The sequence below is a fragment of the Miniopterus natalensis genome, chromosome 9 (assembly GCF_054644295.1).
Source record: "Miniopterus natalensis isolate mMinNat1 chromosome 9, mMinNat1.hap1, whole genome shotgun sequence".
Lineage (NCBI taxonomy): Eukaryota > Metazoa > Chordata > Mammalia > Chiroptera > Miniopteridae > Miniopterus > Miniopterus natalensis.
The window spans coordinates 10,442,364-10,468,460 of NC_142089.1; the positions used below are offsets into that span (position 1 = coordinate 10,442,364).

The 26,097-nt window shown below is 38.8% G+C and overlaps 1 protein-coding gene across 10 annotated transcripts in view; it reads left to right on the forward strand.

The window, feature by feature from the left end:
- EIF4G3 (eukaryotic translation initiation factor 4 gamma 3) overlaps window positions 1–26,097 on the forward strand; it is a 234,625-nt gene that overhangs the window by 202,918 nt on the left and 5,610 nt on the right. For all 10 annotated transcript variants that reach the window (XM_087820188.1, XM_087820180.1, XM_087820181.1 and 7 more), the window contains 9 exons: window positions 424–517; window positions 1,829–1,946; window positions 3,773–3,993; window positions 5,636–5,751; window positions 10,925–11,097; window positions 16,211–16,336; window positions 17,724–17,805; window positions 20,086–20,184; window positions 23,158–23,304. In XM_087820188.1, the coding sequence (XP_087676314.1) occupies window positions 424–517; window positions 1,829–1,946; window positions 3,773–3,993; window positions 5,636–5,751; window positions 10,925–11,097; window positions 16,211–16,336; window positions 17,724–17,805; window positions 20,086–20,184; window positions 23,158–23,304 (1,176 nt within the window). The remainder of the gene's footprint in view (window positions 1–423; window positions 518–1,828; window positions 1,947–3,772; window positions 3,994–5,635; window positions 5,752–10,924; window positions 11,098–16,210; window positions 16,337–17,723; window positions 17,806–20,085; window positions 20,185–23,157; window positions 23,305–26,097) is intronic.

A 26,097-nucleotide genomic window follows, 5' to 3' on the forward strand; every position in this document is an offset into this window, starting at 1 on the left:
ACGTGAAATCTTTCTGTCTTTTGACCTGTTTCCTCACAATCATATGAAGAGATTAATGAGTTTATTTTGTAGTATTTGTGTATTCCATTTTTATTTTTTAAATCACTGGGCGTTAGTATACAAAGAGGAACCATTAGAAACTGCTTACAGTTTAGCAAACTGGCACACCATCTAGAGGACTTGAATGCATTCTCCAGACCGAGCAGTGGTTTCACGTTGTGTTTTGTGAAAGTTGGATTCCAAGGAAGTGCTTCAGGGACCACAGGAATCCACTTTAATGTGAACAGCTCCAATTTATGTTTCTTAAATAGGCATTCTAACAAAATTTTGTTGCTAAAATTGATTTTACTGCACTGAAAATAAAAACAAAAACGATTCTTCTAGAATATATCCTGGAAATGACTCTTGTCACTTATATTACAGCCCACAATTGATGAGAAAATTCAGCTGGTGCCTAAAGCACAGCTGGGTAGTTGGGGTAAAGGCAGCAGCGGTGGAGCGAAGGCAAGCGAGACTGGTAAGCGCGGAGTGTCCCCTCTCAGGAACCCAGCTGTGGTCCTTCAGCATTCATCGCGCAGCACATTCCCCCATCATTGAAAAATGGCTTTAGGAAAGGATCTGTAGACTAATCATGCCCAAACTTACTGGTGACCCTTTCTAACATTATTATTTCTTCCTCAGTAGTGATCCTTATGTGTTGTTTTTTTAAAGGGAAAATTTTTTTTAATTTTTAGTATTTAGACTATTTTAAGACTTTAATCTCTTAGGCTCCTTTGTTGTTGTTGTTCACAAATTCAGTATCGTTACAGAAATTACTGGGACCCCAAATTAAAAGGTAAACTCACTTTGCTGAGAAAAAGAATGTTAATAACCAGAGCATTTAAATTTCAGGGTGTTGTAAAAAGAATTAGATTGAAATAGTTTTCCAAATCTTTTATCAAGTCATATTTTGTGAGAAATTTGACATTAGGACTATAATGTTTAGACCATCACAAACACATGTTAAAAGCTGAAGAAGCCCTATGGAAAAAATAAAAACGTCATTGTTAACCTTCCTTCCGTAATTCCCATCTACTAAGTAATTTTGACCTTTTTTCTTTAAATTAAAAAAATTGTTACTCATTTAAACTTACATGGATAGTTTTACATAAATGAGATCATAACATTTAGTTACTGTTTTTAAGTGAAATATAGTTGATCCTTAAACAACTTAGAGTTTAGGGGTATCCCATCCCCACCCCATACAGTTGAAAATCAATGTATAACTTCTAACTCACCAAAAACATAAGTTGTGCCTTTGTATCCATGGGGAACTGGTTCCAAGCCCCTGTGCAGATACCAAAGTCCCGAATGTTCAAGTTCCCTGTATAATAAAATGGTGTAGGTCAGTGCATACAGTTGTCCCTCCGTATCTGTAGACTCCCACCCGTGGATCAAAAGCAGTACAGGTATTTATTTAAAAGTCCATGTGTAAGTGTGCCCACACCATTCAAATCTGTGTTGTTCAAGGGTCAACTGTATTTTGGTTTGGTTTGGTTTGCCTCAGTCCTTTCCCTGTTTATCACTCCCACCCCTATGAACCCCCTAGGATAATTAAAGGAGCAAGAACTAATTATTGTAATGAGCGAAGATTTCTAAATTTTTTTTTCATACAATTCTAACACTCTGCTTCTCAGAATATGGTCTGTGGACCAGGAGATTGACATCACCTTGTCAGGCACATTAGAAATGCCTAGTCTCAGCCCCCACCCTAGGGAGGCAGATGAGTTAGAAGCTGCGTTTTAACCACTTGATTTGTTTTGTTTTTTTCAATCCTTAACACCTATAGATGCCTTACGGTCAAGTGCTTCCAGTTTAAACAGATTCTCTGCTTTGCAACCTCCAGCACCCTCAGGGTCTACATCATCCGCACCTTTAGAGTTTGATTCCCGGAGGACCTTAACCAGGTAAGAAGTCTGATGTCCGTGTTAACTCAAGACTCACCTGCTCATTACTGTGTCTGTCTGTCTCTCTCTCACAAGCACACACACGTGCTGACACAGATTATGATAGTGATCCCTACGGATGGATTTCTGTTGCCCCTAAGGTTGATTGCCTTTTCCTTTTCCTCCTTCAGTCTTCACATTCTATAATTTCCAAGATAAAAACAAAATTGGGCGGTAGATTTGGGATGGGATGGAAAGGAAGAGTAAATTAATCTGGCAGTTACCTAATGGTTTGCTCCCAAAGAAAGCCAGGCTGACTCAAAAGTCCTGGGGGCTGTGTGGAGCTCTCCAGACTAACACCTCAGGATGCTCTAGATTAATCTAGCAACCTCAAGCATGGGGATTAGAGGGCATGACAGCCCACCCACACACCTCTCTGTCACAGTTCTTCAAGTTATATTTGAGGTTATCTTTTTTTTCTCACTATTACATATTCTACCTTTCGACTTGTTTTTGTAGGAGTCATACAGTCGAGTTCTGTTGGCTAGTCTCTGGAGAATTGATGAGGACCTGTGGTATATGACAGAACAAAAAAAAATTCTTTTTATCCTCACTTGAGGATATGTTTTTATTGATCTTTAGAGAAAGAGAGAGAGAGAAACATTGGTCAGTTGCCTCCCATACACGTGCTGACCGGGGAGCGAACCTGCTGCCTTTTGATGTGCAGGACAATGCTCCAAGCCACTGAGTCACCTGGCCAGGGCCAGAACAAAATTTTTTATATAAGCACCTTTAGAGCTGAAGTTTCTTTATGCTCTCAAACTTTTGTTTTTTACTAATAATAATGTTTGCGTAGGTAGGCTTTCTAAACTATGTAACTGTTTCCTTGGCATCTGAAACAAAATATGCTTAGCACAGGTCAACTTTTTAATGAAGACTTGGATTGTCATTGAGCACCAGTTGTGCTATTGACGTCTTTGTGGCTCTTTGCTTTGCCATAAGTTTCCCCTGATGGCTCTGCTGTTTTATAGTAAGTTTGTTTTTTTACAGTGGTTAGACTGTTGTCACACCTCTCCCTCTTGCCTCCCTTTTAATTAATTTGCTGCTTCTGGTTGCCATGGGTAAGGAGCTGTTTGCCCAGCTAGTTAGAATTATCTAAAAGAAGACTAAATAGGGAAATGAGAGTCTCTCTTAAAATGAATAAAGTGCCTGGCCGGCGTTCTCAGCGGTTGAGCATCAACCTAGGATACAGGAGATCCCGGTTCAATTCCCAGTCAGGGCACATGCCCTGGTTGTGGGCTCGATCCCGTCGGGGTCATGCAGGAGGCAGCTGATCAATGACTCTCATCATTGATGTTTCTGTCTCTCTCTCTCCCTCTCCCTTCCGCTCTCTGAAATCAATAAAAAAAAAATTTTAATAAAATAAAATATATAAAGTGTGTGATATTGGCTATTCAAAAATTACTTCTATTTGGTTCTCAGATATTTTCCATATAGTTGAAGTTTCTGAATAAAGTTTAATTTCTAAGTAGTGATACCATGTTCTTTTGGTATTATTTCCCTTTCATTTAGCTCATATATTCACCACTGTCTTCTTAATTGGTAAAAGGTTTTAAAAAATAAAACAAAGAATTGCCATTGTCATTTTAAAATTTTAAGTAGTATCCCTTTAACATTTAAGAGAAAATATAAAGCTATCTTAATATTCTTCTTTTAAAGCACTGATATTACATGTTTTTATAAATAATTACACTTTGCATATTTGAGAAAGTCGTAGTGTTACTTTATAATTAAATACATGGGAGATGAGTGACTTTCTTTTGAAGAATGTTGTTTTGTCTTTTAAGTCGTGGCAGCATGGGCAGGGAGAAGAATGACAAGCCCCTTCCATGTGCAACTGTTCGTCCCAACACTTTCATGAGGGGCAGCAGCAGTAAAGACCTGTTAGACAATCAGTCTCAGGAAGAGCAGCGGAGAGAGATGCTAGAGACAGTGAAACAACTCACAGGAGGCATGGATGTGGAAAGGAGCATCACTGAGGCTGACCGAAACAAAACCAGGGAAGCAGGTGAGAGACTTTATATGAGCGAATACAAGCAAAGATTTGGGCTTTCAGTTTGGAAGGAAAAATATAAAGAAGACTGTGTGTCTAAGCAGGTTTCTTGATAACAGTACACGCAGCAGCACCTGAACAGTTAAAGGCATCCTCAGTTTTGTATTCCATCCCCAGGTATCCCTTTGTTCAGCGATCTGTAAATTTTCTTCTTTCTCTCTTAAATGTGATGATGGTAGGGTCCTCTTGCTGTATGGTAAGCGATCTGAATTTCTTACACGTTCCCTGCATAACACCCCCCTGTGCAGTAGAGAGCTTATGCTCTTGTAGGGCCCCTCAAAGGTACGGAAATTCTGACATTGAGCCACTGCAAGGCAAATCAGAGAGGGAGTATCAGATTGTCTTCTGTTACCTTCATCTTCCTTGGTGACCTCCATGGGTTCTGTGCATGTTTAGCATGTGTATGTTTCGTGGAACAACTCAGATAATGCTCTAAAAATTGCCATGTGTTTAACCTCTCTGTGTTGCAGTTTCCTCATTTGCTACATGGGGATAAGTGTAGGGTTATTATGAAGATTAAATGGGAAGTCAATACATGTAACTACCTAGAATATTATTTGAAAAATGCAAAGTTTTCAAAAGATACTAGAGGTCATAATGATGATGATAATGACGGTGATGGAAAGTAGTTCAAAGTTAATTTTTAGCATCTTTTAACTCTTAATCTTGAAGTAATACTGGTTGTTTATAACATTTCTATAACGTTCAGATTTGTTTTACTATTTAAATTGTGTCTTCTAACTATAATTTCTAAATGGATTTTAGAAGCAAGTTGAAATACCTTCTCCCAGCTAAGAGACCAGGTCTTTCAGCTTTGAGGACATGTGCTTTTCTCATCTGTGCTAGGTATTTGGGAACATAGTAAAACAGGGAGTGGAAATAACGCACGGTGACTAATGTAGCACAGCTGCCCTTTGCATGTGTATGGTCGAGGTCACTTGTCCATTCACCACGTGCACATTGAGCAACTGGTGGCTTATTACCTATAAGTACAAACTGAGAAAAAGGCTATTAAGGAAAGGAACACAGTTCTAAGGGAGTACTTAACAAAGGAACTACCTAGAATTCACAGAGTGATATTGGGGAAGGCTTCCCTTAAAGTCTGAAGGACCAATAGGAGTTAAAACAGATTTGTAGGGAGGGACAGGTGTGGAACAGAGAGACAGACAGAGGAAGTACCATGAGCAAAGTGGTAACAGGCAAAACCATGTCATGTTCAAGCAATTGCCGAAGGCCAGTGTGGCTAAAGCTCTGTGCACGATGTGCAGGCCTCGTGTGCTTTCCACCATTGAAGCAATGGAGAGGAATCAGAGCATAGAAAGGAACAAAGAAACTTGAATTATAAAAGTTTATCATGTCCCTGTATCCTTTCAGTTGTCCTGGGTCATGGAGTTACTTAGTGTATATCTATTCTAAAATACATGTTTCTGTATTCTGCTTTTAGCGTCTTGCTTTGTCAAATTTGTATCTGTTTTTAATGCCTTTACTGAAAAAAGCGATGTAACAACATGTAAACATGATCAGCCATGATCCCACCATTTTAATTATAATTTTTGTTGTTTTTACTTTCTCACTTTTTTTTAAACCTCACTGATAGTGAAACCAGAAATTCCAACAACATCAGCCCCTGACAAGCCTTCATTGTCAGAAGAGGAAATGGAGAGGAAGTCCAGATCTATCATTGATGAATTTCTACACATTAATGATTTTAAGGTAAATGAGATTTTTTTTTTAAAAGAAAGCAACAACAGAGAAAGCCCTATGACAGACATAGTAACTTCGTTCTGGTCCGAATCATTTACCATTGTGAACTGAGAAGACTTAGAGTGTGTGATCCAAGTCCTACACAGTTCAATTTGCAGAACCCCAATACATTCCTACCAGTTACTCTGTTTTAAATTGATAGTATATAGTTCACAAGATCAAGTGGCAGGAAGAAAGAATGGGTACCCATCCATCCCCACTGTGGGGTAACCAAATTGATATTAATGAACAAAAACAACATATTATTATTATGAGGCATTTCTGGCTTCCTGTATATTACTTCTCCTGATCTTTATTGTCAGTTTATCATCATTCTTATATTAACTTTACAGTATGGCTGGCATCACTTTTTATTTCATAAAGAGAAAACTGAGGCACAGAGGAGTGAGCAATGCGCCAGAGTCAGACAGCCTAAGAGAAACATTTCAAGACATAGCTTTGCCTTTGCCCTTTAGCCTGAGCTTCTCTTTGATCTTCACTTTAAGATGGTAGTGAATAGCTAGAATACTGTCCAGCTTCATGAGCCCTACAGTCCAGTGGCAGAGACAGACCATAAACAGGTAGCTCCGCAAATACTTGTTTATTGTTAATGCTCACCTGAAGATATTTTTCCCATTGCTTTTCAGAGAGTAGAAGGGAAGGAGCGGGGTAGGGAGGGAGAGAGAGGGAGAAGCAGGGGGGGAGAGAAACATTGATGTGAGAAAGACGCCTCGACTGCTTGCCTCCCACATGCGCCCCGGCCAGGGCCAGGGAATCAAACCTGTGACCATTAGGTGTGCAGACCAATGCTCTAACCATTGGGCCATAGCAGCCAGGACTACAAACACATATTTAAATTGTAGTTATAATAAATGCTAGTAGTGCCTGGCTGGGCATGGCTCAGCGATTAAGCAACGACCTAGGATCCAGGAGATCACGGTTCAATTCCCCGCCTGGGCACAAAGCCAGGTTGCAGGCTCGATCCCCAGTCGGGGTCATGCAGGAGGCAGCCAATCAGTGACGACACTCTCATCATTGATGTTTCTCTCTCTCTCTCTCCCCCTCTCCCTTCTTCTCTGAAATCAATAAAGATATATAATAGATGATAGATAGATAGATAGATAGATAGATAGATAGATAGATAGATAGATAGATAGATATAGATAGATAAATGCTAGTAGACCTATTTAGGGTCTTAGGAGAGATCACATAATAAGATCTAATTTAGGGATCTTAAGTAAGCAAAGGCTTGTTAAAAATATTTGTTAGGCCCTGGCTGGTGTGGCTCAGTGCTTAGAGCATCCGCCCACACAATGAATGGTCATGGGTATAATTCCCAGTCAAGGGCACATACTTGCATTGTGGGTGCGCTCCTGCTCCCAGTCGAGGCGCATGCAGGAGGCAACCAGTTGATGTGCCTGCCTCCCCCTCCTTTCCCTTCCACTCTCTGAAAAGCAGTGGAAAAAATATCCTCAGATAAAGATTAACTATATATATATATATAAAGTACTTTTGCTTTGGTATATATGATTAAAAATTCTTTCAAGCTTACATGTTCTCTTCACAACCTAGTTATTATCTGCTTTCCATACAAAAAAGCAGCTTGGTTAGCTATAGCCCAGCCTTCTAAAAACCTTAAGCTCTGAAATTGTCCTGTAGCGGAAGACTCCGGCCGTACACCGGTGGAGGCGAAGGGAGACCTTTATTCACGCATGCAGTCCCAGAGGAGGCAGTCTCCAAATTCTGGGCCCCGAACAAAGGGCTTGGGGCAGCTTTATAGGGTCGGAGGTTGGGCCTGCTTGTGGCGCAAAAATAGTGGGCGGGGTTCCAGAGGTCAGATAAGGTTACAGATACGTTCAGGCCGGTAATCTGATACCTGAAATGGGGAATCTTCCTAAAATGGTGGCGCTTCCTGCCTCAGTCCAAACTTCAGAAGAAGTAGGAAGGAATTTTCATGACAAGCAGATTGGAGAAGAGGACTTTGCAGAAGCCCTTGAGAACCAGCAAAAATAAATGAACATTAACAGAAAAGAGCCAAAGCATACACTTCGTATACTGGACTTTGTTACTTAGAGTCTTAAAAAGGAGTCTTATTATTCTAACCTGGTAGCACAGCATTTTTCTTGCATGGAAGTAGAGAAATGTGAAAGACAAGAAAGGAGAAAGGCTAAGAAAGATGAAGAACAAAGGTGATCAGGAAGAAAGCAGTGGAGACTGGCTTTAGAAATAAATCTGAGAGATGTACAAAGCCAGTGAGCAGTAAGTACTATGAAAGAGGGAAGGTGACCCTCTGGTGGGCCACAGATCTAGGGAGAAAAAAACCTTAGTAACACTTAAGTGCAACAAGAGGACCTGAGATGCATCGTTAGCCCTCGGTCAGTCAGTCCTGCAGTGTGGAAGGGACAGTAGGGTATAACTTAGGGATTGCCTTTAGTAATGTACGAGACAGCTCTGCTGCACAGTGGCACTGAGAACCAGGTAATAGTGCCGGACGGAGTGAGCTCTTACTATGTGCTAGGTGCTTTTCTACACATTTTGTGTGTATTGGTTTATTTAATTCTCATAACACTTTCTGGCGTTAGTATTATTATAATAGCCATTTTTATAGATTAGGAAACTGAGATGCAAAGAGGTAAAGTAACTTGCTCTGAGTTATATTGTTGATAGGTGGCAGACTCAGTATTCAAAGGCAGGCTGCTAGCTTTAGAGCATAAACTATACTTTATCTTATTAACTTTAAGGTATTAGTATATCTTAAAGGCTTACAGAGCTCATCCTAAGGAAGACTTTTTTTCCTAACATCTTAATAGATGCCATGATTATTAACAGTAATAAAAAGTAATATTCATTGAGCTTTTGTTTTGTACTTGGCAGCATGTCAGGTCCTTTTATATATATTTTATATTTAATCTTCACTGCAACCCTATATTAGGAAGTCAGTGCTGAGAGATTAAATTACACTTCTCAACTCACACAGTAGTGACAGAGCCAGGATTCAAACCTACATTTAAAATGTCTGACTCCACGGATGTATCTTTATTGAGTACCTAAAGTGTCCTGGCCACATTTTAGGGAATACTGCCTGGGTATACTGTAGTATATGTACTGAGCAACCTAGTCTGTTTTTAACTGGTTTTTTATTGGGAAATACAGGCAAAGCTGCCCTAAAGATAGGTAATAAATAAATAAACAAATATCAAAAAAATTATGTTTTGGTGCAGAGAAGTAAAATTAGGTGATATGAGAGTCCCTGGTTGCGCAGTCACAGAGACAATAGGAGGCTTAATTTCAGCTGAGAGCACACAAAAAGAAAAATCCAACCATGAGAAAATCGGGGAGAAGGGCAAGATTATGAACTGCTGTGACATTAGAAGTACTATGATGTAGTTAGTTGACCCTCTATGCAGATTCATGAATAAATTCCCATTGGAAGACACTTTCTTAATCACTTCAGGTTAAATACTGAGGATTGAATACTTGCATTCCTTTCCACTCCCTCCAGAAAAGGCATTCTAATGATGATGGTGCTCTTAAAAGGAAGCAAAACCCCCCAGGGATAAGAAGCATAGGGAATAGATAGGAACATCCTGGCCGGTAGAAATCAGGATGAATGGTAATTTGTTCAGCAGGCTTTGAATGTGTACGAGGTGCAGATGGAGCTGGAAACAGAAGGATTGAGTGGTTAAAAGTGTGTATAAGAAACAGCTTATATGACATTTGGCCTGAATGCTTCAGAAATGCCAGTGTCATAAAAGGACAAAAAAGATAGGACTGATACAGATAAAAGGAGTCTAAAGAGATATAACATAGGATGTCGAGTTTTTAATTGAATCCAAAACAAGAAGCTATATTGAACATTTGGGAGCAATTGTGGAAGTTCAAATATGCACTATATATGTTGGATAATACTTGTGTTAACTATTGTATGAATGTTAAGTTTCTTATATAGAGAGAATAGATGAATCTAACAATAGATGAATCTCAATTGAAGTGAAGATGTGATGTCTAGGTTTACGTTGTACTGGTTTTTTTTCAATCATTTCCATGGTTTTTTTTAAATTAAATATATCTTTTTTTATTGACTTCAGAGAGAGAAAGGGAGAGAGAAACATCAATGAGAGAGCTGTTATTGATAGGCTGCCTCCTGCACACCCCCAACTGGGGATGGAGCCCGCAACCTGGGCATGTGCCCTGACCAGGAATCGAACCTCGATGTCCTGGACCCTAGGTCGATTCTCAACCGCTGAGCATCGGCTGTATTGCTGTACTACTCTTTAATTTGTCTGTAATTTGAAATTTTTCTGGATAAAAAGTTGATGTGGGAGGGTATTAAATAAAGTGGCAGAGGGGCAGTAAAGCAGCAGTGAGATACCTAGATGTCCTTACCCCCTCCTTCAGTTAGGAGGCTGCCCTCACGTGTACCTCCGCGCCTCCCCCTCCCCCCGAAGAGCTGCTCTCTTTAGAGGTGAAACCAAAGGAGCCTATACTCAAAATTGAGATAGGTGAGGACAGGGTAGCACACTGCTATATTGGTGACTCCACAACCCTGGCTGCCAGGCTTTTACCCTCCACTCCAAATACATGGCCCTAGCCAGATCGCCCCATGGTAAGAACCCCAAGAACTTCATAAAAGTTTTTAGTATTTAAGCTAACTGTATTAACTTTCCTATGAAAGAAGACCTTTTTTGTTGAAGATTTTGCAAATATTAACATACCCAAACAGAATTACCTCAGTTGCCATTTTAAGTAAGGCCTTTGAATCATGACATTGAATTTCTATCTTATATGGTATCTTATAATATACCATTTTCAGGTTTTTAAATGATCATAAAATAGGCAAAGATTGTGTGGGAAAATACATTTTTGTCTCTGGTCCTTTGAGTGATCTTTAATAAAATTGTTAACCTAAACACATTTGCTTTATAAAGATACATTTCTTTTGTTTTGAAATATGACTAATATTGCCCATATCAGCCTGCATTTTACTGAGCTGTATTAATGTTTTAAAAACTATGTGTGAAAAGTGTCTTGTTTGTGGCGCTTTCTACTGAGTGTGTCATAAGTAAAAGATCTTTAACTTACTTTAACACTCTGGTAATGCTATCTAGATTTGGGGGTAAGCTTTCATTTGCTGTTTGAACAGGAAGCCATGCAGTGTGTGGAGGAGCTGAATGCCCAGGGCCCGCTACATGTGTTTGTGAGACTGGGAGTTGAGTCCACCCTGGAAAGGAGCCAGATCACCAGGGATCACATGGGCCAGTTACTATATCACCTGGTGCACTCAGAGAAGCTCAGCAAACAGGACTTTTTCAAAGGGTCAGTATCCTCCTCAAGAGTGGTATTCATTTACTAGGCTCTTGACTAGTTCATTTTAAAAATACATATCTATTTTAGGTTTTTAGCTTTTTTCATAGATTAAATTGTGTCTACTCTAATATGTTCATGTGTAATATTGATAATATGTTGGTTAGTATGATGGTATTTGTAGACTGTGCTAGAGCATAAAGGAAAGAGGGAAGGTGGGTGGAGGGTGGGAAGAGATTAACCAAAGAAGTTATATGCATAACCCATGGACACAGTCAATAACAGGGTGAAGGCCTGGGGAGGGGGTGGAAGCGAAGTGGAGGGGGTCAATTGAGGGGGAGGGGAATGGGACACCTGTAAATACTCTCAATAGTAAAGATAAATTTAAAAAATAATAATAAAGATAAAATAAAATTCTCAAAAAAAAAAAATTACTCATTTGATTTTGTGAGGAAAGATGGCATTGTCCTCAAGGTTCTAGAAACTGTATACTTGCCCCTAGGATCATTAAAAAGTTGTCTTTCAGCCATAAGCTAGATTTCCCTGAATTCAGTGACTGGCTAGATTAAGGCCATCTGACCCAGGTAACTTAATAAGAAACTGGCAAAGGTTGCTGTGGCTGTTGGTCTTTAAGGCCAGAGTTGTTTCCCAGTTTTAAAAGAAAAATATATTGTTCACTTCAGCAGCTAGCCAGTATAAAAACAATGCAGGGTATACACACCCACGCGAACAAATTGAGGTCTGCCCCCTAGCCAACTTGAAACTAGTTTCAAGCCCCTAGAAACTACATTTGCAATAACTATTATATTATTTTATAAATAACTTGCTTTTTACCCAGATATTATGATAGATTCACCAGAAAATTTTGGAAATGAGAATGCTGGATTATTATTTATCATTTTATGTCTCTCTCCAAACTATACTCAGAAATTGATTCATATCTGGAAAGACCCCAAGAAGTGTCGTCTAGCTCCATCAGCTTTACTTCAACTTGTGAGATGCTAGCTTGGTTTCTAGGCTGTCTCAGACACTTGCATTTCCCTTTGTTGGTTCCCCTGAGGAAAAAGTGTCAGTCATGGTGTCCACACTCTTATTGGTGCTGCAGCTGCTGCTGGCAGTACTACCACAACCGTTTCTTTAGACTGAAAATGAGATTAACACTTCTGTGTCTCAGTAACTACTTCGTATTTCTCTCTTTTTACTTCCGTCTGCAGCTAGAGATAATGCAGTGGCTCCAGGCCTAGCTTTTAATACTAAATTAGACCTAACCAGACCACCCTTAGTCCAGGACCCCTACAAAAACCCCTATTCCTCCCTAAATGGAGAGGCCTGGCAATTTTTTTCTAAGATGGGAACAAAAGAATAGTTTCATGTCTTTATCCACAAAGAGACTTCTTGCAGATAGATCAGAGTTTCCCAATTACTTCTAAAGTCCAAGTTATAAATAGTTCATACTGTCCAGAGAGGCCAGTTCATTGGAGCCGTGGAAATGCCCTAAGTCTTTTGTCTCTTTAGTTCCAACATCCAAAGATTCCTGTTTTTACATAGCATTGTTGGGGGGGAGCACCTAAGGCCAGCTTCCTAGGATGCTGCTACTGCTTGGACACCAACTTTTGAGCAGTCGTCGAAGCTGTTTCTGCCTAGCTTCCCAAGCCAGCCATTTCTCCTGCAGTTCCTTTTCAGGCTTGTAGTGCTCCTAAATATTGTTAGATTAGACAAAAGTTTCAAGTAGGCTCTTTGTGTCAAGTTGTTTTTAAATAAAGCTTAGATCCTTTGGAACTTTCCTTATTAGGTGCTATATCAACTCTGAGCATAACAGTTGCCATATTTAAAACACATCTCGACAAAGACAACATCAAGCCATCCTCTTAGAATTTTCAGGACCTGACTCTGAATGCTTTATGATGGAAATTAAATTAGGTAGGTAGGTAGGTCAATGCATTTCAAGCAGTGTTGATACAATCATTTTATATCCTGGCTTTAGAAGACTCTTTTTTAAGTGTTTAGTAAAGGTAGTTGAGAGCAGTTTACTATTAGCCACAGAATTGGAAGCACTTTGAAAGTGTAATAAACAAATGAAATCCAGGATGGTAAAAATTGGAGTTGACGGTAAACAAAATATGTTTCCTTTAGGAGGCTTGATGTATTAGTATTTCACTTTGAGAAGTGTTGGAGAGGAAATTCTTGTCTCCTCCTTGACTACCTTTAGGGAACTTTGGCACTTCTGCCTTGTAGAGTTCCACTATGGCAGTTCTGCCTTGGGAAGAAGATGCAGTACAGAGCTTACACAGACACGCATACTAAGGTTCAAGTGCCAAATTGCGGAGGTGCCAGTGGACAGTGAAGACCCTATTTGCTCACATAGGTAGGATCTAGATTAGATAGTCTTTGTTGTGTTAATCCTTTGAAGATGATATGCGTATAAGAAGGCTTTGCGTCTTCTTTTATTTCTCCCTTTTACCTGTAGTTAGATTCTTACGATTAGTCATAATAATCTTGATCAGTCCGATTTTTAGACGCCTTCACTATGTTTCCCTTATTTATCTGTAGCCAAATTTCCATTTTTATTTAGCTATCGTGATGCAAATTGTGGAAGAGTTGCTTACAATATCATTTCCAACTATGTTGGATTATTTTGCCTTTTTAGTAGATTTCTAATCAGCTAAATTTCTGAATTTTTAAAAATTCAAACTTTTAATGATGTACTCCTTTCTTTAATTATATTTTAAGCAGGGATCCAGTATAGAAAATAAAAGTAGCCCTGGCCAGTTTGGCTCAGTAGCTAGAGCATCGGCCTGTGGACTGAAGGGTCCTGGCTTCGATTCCGGCCAAGGGCATGTACCTCGGTTGCAGGTTCGGTCCCCAGTCTAGGCGCCTGCAAGAGGCAACCAATCGATACGTCTCTCTCACATCAATATTACAGTCTTGCTCACTTGCTCCCCCTTCCACTCTCTGAAAAAGCAATGGAAAAAAAATATCCTCAGATAAGGATTAAAAATAAAATTAAATTAAATAAATAAAAGTAGATCTGTAGTTGAAATGGGGGGAGGATGCCTGAAGTCCCACCTCTGGACGCTTCCAAAGTGCAGTCCAGTGGGTGTGATGCTCACTAATACCAAGAAGCGAGGGCATGGTATTTCATTCATTCAGCCTGCAGAAATGTGTATGATGCAGTTATGGGCCATGTAGTACAGCAGTCCAAAGAGTACTGGTGTGTAGGAGCTCTACATACCTAGAATTTTTCTTTTTAAATCATACAAAAGGATTTAGAAACTGTAAACCTGAAATGTCTCTTAACAGGTTTGTTTATGGAAATCATTTCTATGTTCCGCCAAATATGTTTTTTTTATCAGCAATATGGATTTGACCATTGATTGTGTTCTACAGTTCCATGACTAATCGAGAAGTAGAAAACCAAGGCGAAAATATGGGTATCTTTTACTTGTAATATGAGATGAAAATTGCAGTATACTGCTGAAAGACCAGAATGGCTGCAGTTATTGTCTCGTGGGCTCATTAAACAGCTTAAACTATGCCACTAACCCATGGAACATGAATTGGCATTATAGGATAATTAACCCAGAAATTCTGGAGTCCATCCAGATTATGGTCAATTAGTAGCACATTAACTGAGCTGAAAGTCTGCACATAATGAAAGAATAGTCAAGTATCTGTTGTATTGCAAATAGATGTCAAATAATTGCAGGCTGGAAGGTCAGAGAGTTGGCATTAAGGATTCATGAAGCCCAGAGTTGGATAATGTGGTTAAACTGCAAACTGTTTTTGAAATGGCACCTTCAGAAAGGTGATTCTGCCTAGTAGTGGTACCTTTTTAAGTGAAAAATCTTAATGACATGTAGGCTTCTGAGGTAGAGAAGAGTAGCATACTCTGGGTAGCAACTAGAACTGTAGTGGAAAAGCACACATTTTATGTTCTCGGAGATCTGAAAGGACCTAAAGACAGATACCACCTTCCTGTGATTAAGATTATGTGTATTTCCTTGTAAGTATGTGTCCTATAGTTAAATTAATTTTGTTTTTGTGCATTTTAATGTGCTGTATATGGGACTAATTAACAAAGTCTTAAGTTATGTTTTTATACTTCTAAATAAATAGCCGTGCTGTCGAGCCTACGTAAGATTGCACTGATACTTTGTATTTGACTTTCCTAAGTATTATATTCAAATCCCATTTATTTTACTTCACATTGAGAAATATTTCATAGCATGAAAGCCTGAAACCATTAACGTTTCTTTGAAGATACAACAGTTGGTAACATGTCATGATGATGTTATTAGTACAGTTGTCAGACACTTTTATATCCATCCAGTTTTCCCCCCTTTGTAAGCTCCTCGAGGACAAGGATATTTGCCTTTTCTTCTCTTTGTGTTTGGTCTGCACTACACTAAATTTTTAGTCAGTGCTTCTGGCTGCCTAAAATATAATTAAAGAAAGGAGTACATGAACTGTTTATAGTGTGGGATTAAATTTTTTTTGTTAATCCTCCCCCAAGGATATTTTTTCCATTGCTTTTCAGAGAGAGTGGAAGGGAGGGAGGGGGAGAGAAACAGAAACATCAATGTGAGAGACATCGATTGGCTGCCTCCTGCCTGAGCACCGACTAGGGCCGGGGATGGAGCCTGCGACTGAGGCACCTGCCTTTGGCCGGAGTTGAACCTGGGACCCTTTAGTCCGAGGGCCGAGGCTCGTTCAACCACTGAGCCAAACCGGCCAGGGGAAGTGTGGGATTAAATTGATAGCTGTTCCCCCAGAATTTCACAGCTGCCTCATTTTCATTACTTAAGCCTTTCAAATGTCACCTGTATACAGAGGTATTTTCTGACCACCGTCTATGTCGGGGTATCCTAGTACCATAACCCCTGTTCTTCAGCATATGGGCCCTGTCTGCAAGTACGCTTTCGTTTGTGCTCCCCCCCCCCCCCCACACACACACACACTAATGTAAGCTCTTTGAGGGGAAGAACCAGTTTCTTTAGGCCTAAAACAGTACCTAACATAGCAAGTGCTTAACAGGTACTTCTTTACTGACTGATTTTTGGTCTCTTTATTTAACCTTAACTTCTGAATTACATTTGCATGTGAATTTTTTTCCTGTTCTTTTTAGTTTTTCAGAAACATTGGAAATGGCTGATGATATGGCCATTGATATTCCCCATATTTGGTTGTACCTTGCTGAACTGGTGACTCCCATGTTAAAAGAAGGTGGAATCTCCATGAGAGAACTTATCATGTAAGTTGTTCTTATTTCTTTTGATGTATATCAAGTTAAACTGATGCATAACTGGCCTTCTAGTGTAGTGCTGTTCCCTTAGTACAGCAATTTTCAACTTTTTCACCTCATGGCACACAAGCTAATTACTAAAATTCTGGGGCACACCAAGAAATATATTTTTGCTGATCTGACAAAAAATAGGTATAATTTTGATTCATTCACACTGGATGGTTATTATCGTGTTGGCTGTTGTCATTTTTTTATTTGACAGTCTCTAACGGAAAGGAGGTCAGTGCTCCTGACCAAATAGTCAGGTACTGCATGTTTTTAAAATTCTTGCAGCACACGGATTGAAAATCGCTGCCTTTTAGTGCCTTTGGAGACTCTTGGATGCAGCCTGTGACTCTTTAAGACTTCTAATTTTAACGTGAAAATGTTATGTTTTACTAGATCTTTACTGCAGAAGTGATGGGGATATGATAGCCTTGTGGTCCATTGTTAGCAGTGATTATAGATCTGGCTCCAGAATCATGTAACTAATAGGAAGGTGATTGCTCCTGGAAACTTAATGTAACCTGATGTCTATCATTGCTCCAGTGTTGTAAGAAATTATATTTCCACATAATAGCTTGTCAGACTGTGGCACCTACATAATGCATGCTCAGGTTGTAATAAAAGGAACTGAGCTCTCAGGCATTCCTAAATTTGAACATGAGTAGGAAATTATAACCACCTTGTATAGACTAGAATTTCCCCAGAAACTGTTCGTACAAACTCCGCACACTGTTGTGTCCCTTTTCTTTGGTATTCACAAGTGTATTATAGTACATTCAAGAGAATGAGACATTCAAGGACTGTGAGAATCCTATAGTAAAACAAAAATCCTATTCAGGTTTGTTTAGTTCACATTGCCTCACTTAATTGACTGTAGGATCTTTTTTTAAGGAATGATTATTGATGCCCTACAAAATACAGTTTGGGGAATACTGATTTAGACTATGAAAAAATTGGTTCCTTTCTGTTTTATCCATATTCTAAAAAAAAGTTTCCTTTCTTAAAAACACATAATAAGGTGCTTCTCTCCTTTCACCTTAAAGTAGGGTTTATGTAAATAACTAGGTTATTAAGGGAGACTGATCCTTGCAATTGCTCCTGTTACTGAAGCAGTTAAAGAAAAGGCAAAACCTAGGAATTCTAAAGTCCCTTTTCAGCTTCTCCATGAAAAGTGAACCTGAAGTCTCTGAACTGCTTCTGCTGAAAATTACTTCGAATGTATACTGGATTTGGCTTCCAAGCATTATTTACGTTGTACAGGATCTGCTCTTTAGGCACACATTGTTTGCCTACTGTTCTAGAACTGGGAATTTGTTCTGAGCTACATAATCACTATTCCTATCTTTTACAGAGAATTTTGTAAACCTTTACTTCCTGTTAAAAGAGCTGGGATCTTGCTTTCTGAAATATTGCACCTTCTATGCAAACAAATGGTAAGTATTAAACTGAGTGTCAGACTCTACAGCATATTAAGAAGGACAGTGATTTTGATCTTGGGTTATCTGTAAATAGCTTAGATATTACTGTGCACATAATTCTGTTCCCTTTTATTATTGAAAAACAGAGTGAGGTCTCTGTTTCAATCTAGTTTCTTCCACAGGGGTATTTTTCCTTCTGTTTACTAGTATCTTGGAAAAGAAATACCTAATCTCAACTAGATTTTATATAATTCTAAAAAACTTCAAAATATGTTTTATTTGTGGCTAGTAACTTTATCTTCTCTTGAAACAAAATGGCTGCATTATTTATACTTTTTCATTGATTTCAATGAAAACTCCTCTGCTTTCAGAAAAAGCTAGCACTCATAAAATGATTGATTTTTGCCCTGGCCGAGTGTCTTGGTTGTTGGAGCATCATCTCGTACACCAAAGGGTTGCAGGTTTGATTCCCAGTCGGGGCATATACCTAGGTTGCAGGTTCGATCCCTGGCCGGGGTGTGTACAGGAGGCAGCTGATCAAGATTTCTCCCTCTCTCTCTAAAAATGAATGAAAATACATTCTCCGGTGAGGATTAAAATAAATATGATTGATTTTATTATTTTTGGATCATGGGGTAGGTAATCTGATTACAAATAGGTGGAAAAAATGATTCTACAGGATTGTGAATTTCTTAAATTTATTTTAGTTTAATAAGTACTACATAATTCTCAACAAAGCTCTATGTTAGGATCTCAGTCTACAAAGAATACTAAACCTTCAAGGAATTTATAAACTGGAGAGGAAGACAGATGAGTCTAAACCAATAGTTTCAAAAGAGTGTGTCAGTGCTCTATTAGAGGTCTAAGATGTTTGGTTTGGAAAGGGGTATAGCATCACATAGGTCCTGAGTGAAAGATGTCAAAACGAGAGAGAACTCAGACCTGAAAATTCCAGAGTGATTTCTGACTTATTCAAACCAAACCCAAAAATATCTCAATGATAGATTTCATTGTTTTATAGGCATTGATAAAATATAATGTTTTATTTCTCCCTCTAAGTCTACAGAAGTCCTTTTGTATTACATTTGTGTAATAGTTTCGTATTCATAGATATGTATACGAAATAGCCTGGACTCTAGTTCTAATTGATTATCTGTTTGCTGTTAATACTCATTGTTTGCTGGCACTAAATTTTTTATTGAACCCTAATTGCAAATCAAAAATTTCCTCCTCCTCTCCCACCTACCTGACTTTATTCCTTATTTAAAACTCAAATTCTTGTTCACTTTTATGTGTAAAGACTAAAATGAAATTCTCTTAGAGCATAAACTCTGCAGTCAGGCAGCCTGAGTTTAAATTATGGCTCTGCCAAGTTACCAGCTGTGCCTTGGGCAAGTTACTATATGAAATAATTAATACATGTTCTGTAGATGACAGCTGCAGCCTCGAAGCCTGACATTTTCCTTTATCACTGTGACTTTATTCAAGCAATGGACTTGCACCTCCTCATCAGTTTTCCAGCTGACAACAGCTCTTCTCTATTTCTTGGGTTCAACCTGTGCTTTTTTTCCTTTGAAATACTCATACCTGGTTCAGGAGCAACAACTTTCTTAGCTATTCTCACGTTAGTCAGAATAATCGTGATCTATGAAGAGGAGGACTACCAGCTAGGCTTGTTGAATGGCTTTAATAGCAGATGCTTACAACACTATCTGGGAAAAGAGATAGTGTTGAATTTGTAAACTCTGTACTTTGCTCTCTTTTTAGGTGATTATATTCATAAATTCCAAGTACCAGCTTGCAGATCCCCATATTAGTCATCCAGCAAAAGAAATTATTAAACCTTAAACAGCTATACTTCAGTCATTCACCATTATATTTACATACATTCAGACATCTCAGTTTCAATACTAAGAGTCCTAAGCAATTAACTTCATATCAGCAAGGAAAAGTTTTGATTTCTTTTTAAAGCAGTATTTTATTTTTATAAATATGTTTTTATTGATTTTAGAGAGAGAGGAAGGGAGAGGGAGGGATAGAGATAGAAACATCAATGGGAAAGAGAAACATTGATCAGTTGCCTCCTGCACACTGGGGATTGAGCCCCGAAACCCGGACATGTGCCCTGATCAGGAATCAAACTGGTGACTTCTTGGGTTATGGGTCAATGCTCACCCACTGATCCACACTGGCCGGGCAAAAGCCTTGATTTTTCAATCTTAACAGTTCTGCACTCTTATGTTTTTTCTCTTGCCAGTGTAAAAGTAAGTGGATTTTGACTTATCTCTGTTTCAGAGCCATAAGAAAGTAGGAGCCTTATGGAGGGAGGCTGACCTCAGCTGGAAGGACTTTTTACCAGAAGGGGAAGATGTACATAATTTTCTCTTGGAGCAGGTAAGTTAAAACTAGACTTACGCCTTTCTGTTTGATAGTATGTATTTTCAGTCCACAGTTGGGAATATTTGTATGTGGAGGACCAATTTAATCTCTACACAGATTTTCGACAGCACAAGTGGTTGGTGTCCCTACCCTCCTGTTGTTCAAGGGTCCACCTTGGTAGGTCTGTTTTATAGAGGAAATAAAGATAATTGTATTAACATTCTAGTCATTAAAATTAGACCAAAATGGAAGTCCTGGTCAAGATGTCTCTTTAAGTCCATATCAACTATGCATTCATTAGCTATAGATTAAAAAATAAAATTTAAAAGACTTAGTCTTACTTAGAAAACAAGCTATGTATCTTCATGAACCAGAAATGAAGTTGATAAATAAAGCAGGGGTAGGGATAGTAGGGCTAAAGATGCAAGTTGTCTGAGCTCTGGGTTTGAAAGCAGGTAGACACAACCAGAAGTTACTTCTGTGGGTAACAGGTGCTAGAACAGGAACACATAGCTGGAGAAGAGGCAAGAGAGAGGAAACTGCAGGAGAAAAAGGGCCTCCAAGAAAATTTGCATGAAGGCTTTAGCAGAAGCATTTGCAGACCTCCACAAGCTCCTTAAAATGTTTGGTAACATGAACCCTGACACTGAAAGACAGGTTTTCATTAATAGAAAAGGAATGTTCATAGCGCATTATTTGCTTACAAGCAAATCTATGATGAAAACAAGAAACCAAGCAAACCACCATGGACATACTTCTGAAAAGAATGACACCTACTCAAGAAGAGCCTCAGTCAGGTCCTTCAGGAGGTATTCAGAAAGAAGGCATTGATATCATAGACAGTGACAGCTCATCCATGCATGGTATTGCCCCTGGAGACCTTCCAGTGAGACAAGATGTGCAGGTGGAAGACAGTGATATGGATAATCCTGACCCTGTGATGGCCTGGGCTAATGTGCTTGTGGTTTAGGTTTTAATAAGAAAAGTTTAAAAAGTTAAAAAAATGTTAAAAGTAGAAAAAGATTATAGGATGATGATATAAAGAAAACCTTTTTGTACAGCTGTGCAATATGTTTGTGTTTTAAGCTAAGTGTTCTAAAAGAGTTAAAAAGTTTTGTTTTTATTTGTTTTTTTAAATATGTCTTTATTGATTTCAGAAAGAGGAAGGGAAGGAGAGAGAGAAACATCAATGATGAGAGAGTCATTGATCGGCTGCCTCCTGCACGCCCCCAACTGGGGATCGAGCCCGCAACCCGGGCATGTGCCCTGAATGGGAATTGAACTTCGATCTCCAGGATCCTAGGTCGACACTCAACTGCTGAGTCATTCCTGGCAGGGCCTGGAGGGTGTTTTTATTGATCTTTAGAGAGAGAGGAAGGCGGGAGAGAGAGAAAGAGAAACATTGATATAAGAGAGAAACATTAATCGGTTGCCTCCCATACATGCCTCAACCAGAGATCAAACCTATAACCTTTTTGTGTACGGGACGATGCTCCAACAAACTGAGCCATCTGGCCAGGGCAAAAAAGTTCTTAAAAATTAAAGTTTACAAAGTAAAAATTTACAGTAAGCTAAGGTTAATTTATTATTGAAGAAATAAAAATATTTTTATAAATTTAGTATAGTCTAAGTGTATAGTGTTTATGAAGTTTACAGTAGTGTACAGTAAGTCATAGGCCTTCAGATTCACTCACTGACTCACCCAGAGCAACTTCTGGTCCCTGCAAGCTCCATTCATACAAGTAGACCTATGCAATTCAAACCTATATTATTCAAGAGTTAGCTGTATTGTACCTTTTCTATGTTTAGATATGATTAGATACACAAATCTCTACCACTGAGTTACAGTTGTCTACAGTATTCAGTACAGTAACGTGCTGTACAGCTTGGTAGCTTGGAAGCAGTTGGCGTTACTATATAGCGTAGGTGTTTAGTAGGCTGTACCATCTAGGTTTGTGTAAGGGCACTCTGTTTACACAATGAAATTGCCTAACGACGCATTTCTTAGAACGTGTGCCTGTCATTAAGCAACACATTACTGTAAAGGGGTTCAACAACAGATTTGAGCAGGCAGAAGAAAAATTCAGTGAACTTGAAAATAGGGCAATTGAAATTACTTAATCAGGAGTCACTGATTTAGACTAATCTACTCCCATGAAAATTCATCCTTAATTTTTGCAAAAGATGTTCTTTTATTTGTTTTGCTAGTGAAGTTTCTAGTGTTGTTCTGTGAAACTGAATATCATTAAATTTTTTAAATAAAAAAGTCCCAGTAGTGCGCTGGCCATTCTGGCTCAGTTGGAGAGTTGTCCCGTGCACCAAGGGGTTGCCAGTTTGGTTCCTGGTGGGGCACATACAGGAACCAATCGATGTTTCTCTCATATGTTGATGTTTCTCTCTCTCCCCCTTCCCCTCTCTCTAAAATTAGTAAAAAAAAAAAAAAAAAAAATACCCTCAAGTGAGGATTAAGAACAAAAATAAATAAATAAATAATTAAATTAAATCCTTTTTAAAAAAAAAAACCCTGTAGTTACTTATTTTTTAAAACTTTAAATTGTAATAACACATATTGGAAAATTAACTCCTTAAACATATAAAAATGCTTTAGAAGAAATTGTTCAGTTGAGGAACGGAAAGAAAAATGAATTTTAAAAAGTTAACAGAGCCTCAGGACCTATGGCTAAGAGACATAGAGCAAGAGCAAGACAAGCCCAGAATGATTGGGAGGTAAGCATACCCAGAGAGACAATTCCAGGGGTTTTGTTTGTTTACTTGTTTGTAAGTAGAATCAGAAATACACAGTTTTAAAAGTTGGAGAAATATTCAGAAGGATAGTGGTATGGTAATCTTTCAGATCTACAAATATAAAATGGCTTCTGCTGATTTTTTTGATCCCGTGTAAAATAGAATATACAGCCCATGACTTTGTTTTCCTCTCAGGGTGATAACATTGAATTATATCAACGTGCTTAACATTTTATGTTTCAGAAGTTGGACTTTATAGAGTCTGACAGCTCCTGTTCCTCCGAAGCACTTTCAAAGAAAGAACTCTCTGCTGAAGAGCTGTATAATCGACTTGAGAAACTCATTATTGAGGACAAAGCAAATGATGAACAGATCTTTGACTGGGTAGAGGTATAACGACTATGTCACCTTCCCTGATAGCCCTGCCAGAAAGATTCCTGAGGGATCTCCTTAATCCACATTTACCCTTTCCCTTCATGGGAGTTTTTAACTTTAATGAAGTTTGTTTTTATTCTTACATGTACGTGTATTTGAAACACTGAGGCTATTTTTCTATTTTAATAAGATTCATAGTTTTTTGTAAGGTCAAGTAAAAATACTCAGGACATAAGCCATTTTCCTTGGTCTCCTTAGATTAGGATATACCCTACATTTTTACCATTCAAAAATTTACATTTCTAAGTTTTCTTACATTTTAAATACTAGCCTCGATAAAATTAACAAGCAGTATGTAATTATTATGAAAGATGTTGGCTTAATACACTCCCTTCTGAAAATGTTATACCTTATTTATCTTGTGTTGTGGAGTCTGTTGAGTCTTTTGATCATGTCTGTTTTTAATCTGTTACTGTGTTCCTTTAAACAGTAAATTTTGTTTATGTAGGTGTGTTTTATTTGTGCTGCATTTTCCATGGGATCATTTTAATAATCCAAGTTGAAGGAAAGCCATGGAGGGCTAATGTAGTCCTCTCCCTCTTTATAAATCCTCTTTTATAGTCCTTCAAATCAGTTCTTATTTGTTTAACCACTCCTGGGCATTGAGAAATGATGAAGCTTCTGATAATTGGTTTTTTTACCTATTTTCTCCCATGTCTGTACAAGATAAGTATGTCGTCTCGCCCAGTTGTGAATCTTTTCATTAATTGTAATGGTCTATTATTATTTTCCTGTCTCCCTCTCTTAGGTTCTCATTTTTTCTTGAAGTCTTGATATCCAGACCCTTGTCTGGTACTCTTATCCAAACAGAGCCTGGATTTTCAGCATCACTCTCAAAGGGACATGTGCACGCTGAGCATGATCACCAGATGTGGTCCCACAGAGCTCGGTGGTGGTGTATTTTTTTGTTTTGGACTCTGCTCTTGGCAGGCTCACCACGCTGAACTCACGTTGCTCTTTCGATCGTGTAGTACCCATTCTTTCATCTCCTGCAGTTGAGCCATCCTCTCCCATCCTGAACTTACGCATTTTGTTTTTGAACCAAAATAATGTTTTAAAATTTATTTCTGTTTATGTTCATCCTCTTAAAGTAGATACATTTTTACTCTATCGGAACATTTTAGATTCTGCCTTGGTCATAAAATGGCTTGCCATCTTTTTCACTTTGCATCCTCCTTTCACTTCACTGATGTGCTAGCTGTGTCCTCACCCAGGTGGTGGGTAAATGTGAATGGGGCAGGGCCAGGGACAAGGCCACATACGTTCAGGGACCAGGCTGCACCGCCACCCCGTGGGCGCTTCCAGCTCTTACCTCTCTCTTGCGTCGCATCATTCTGCTGCCTAGTTCTCCTTCTCATTTTGCCTACAAGCGAGTGTCTGGCATCAGATAATTTGTCAGATGCCTTGCTGAGGTCCAGAGGAGTTGTGCCTGTGTCCATGTGCGCTACCGTATACTGATCAAGTCAGAAAAGGAAAGGTTTGCTTAGCACCACTTGTTTCTCATGGACTTAGTCCTCTTAGCATAACCATCGCTTCCCTTCCTGAGACTTTTAACTTGTCATAGTTCCTTGTAGACTCTCGCGTAGAATCAGCCTCAAGCTTGTGGGTGTGTTACTGACGTCAGACACCTTCTTTTCTGATTTGGAAGGTGGGGCAGTGTTTGCATGTTTAACGTCACTGTCCATGATTTTTGATAGAGCCTGTCATGAGCAGTTTGGTCTTTTATTTCCATCTGTATTGTAAAATGAGGCTGTTTTTTACCTTTTCATCCATGTTGGGCTTCATTTTTTTGATATATCATTATTCTGCCTATTTTAGGCAAACAATTATTCCTCTTAAAGAGAAGACAAAGGGTAAATTTTACTTAATGTAAATTATACCTAATAAAGATGACTTTAAAGAAGAGAGCAAGAAAGCAAAAACAGTAGTAACTGAGCTCACAATAAATGTGGATGTTTGGTGCTCTGACTATAACCAGCATTGTGTAAATCTGATTTTGCTCATCTAGACCAATTAGCAGATCCATTTTTTTTCTTCTTGCCTATTTTTGTTAACATATTTGCTTAACATACTCTAATGTTCTTGACATTTTTCTTTACGTCTTTTCTGCTCTTGAATATCAAAATAATAATATTCAGCTTTATTTGGTAGAAGAATTATGCAGTTTGTTTCTTTAAAATAGAAAAAACAGATGGTTTGGAAGTGGTATTTATTATCTAATTACATTTAGCTAATTTGTCTCTTTTTCTCACATTCTGCTTGAAATCTAATCCTATGGGGATTTCACATGATAATTCAGTGCTTAAAATCTCTCTGTCCACCGGTTTATAAAGTATTGTTGAGCCAGAAAGTAATGGTGTGTTTTTACTCTCATTTATCCTTCACAAATAATTGTTCAGACTTTGAAGAAGTCATTTCTGAGACTAGACCAGCCTTGCTTCAGCCTAAATAAAATATGTTTTAAAGAGGTATAAATGAGCAACTGACTACAGCACATAAATTGTCTTGAAATGCTTTGCGAGTGGCTCTTGCCCCGCGCCACCCTCCTCCCTCGCTGTCAGCAGTGGCACCGCCTGTGCCTGTTCTGCGGGGAAGGTCAGGGGGAGGCCCGCGCAGCCCAGCCCGCGCCTGTGCCGCTGCCGCTGTCCCGCAGAGCCGGCCGGCGCGCTTAGCGCTCTGGATTCTGCTCTCGGAAACGGCCAGTTAGACAGTCAACAGAGAGAAAGCTGCTAGTTAATCTGTCAGCTC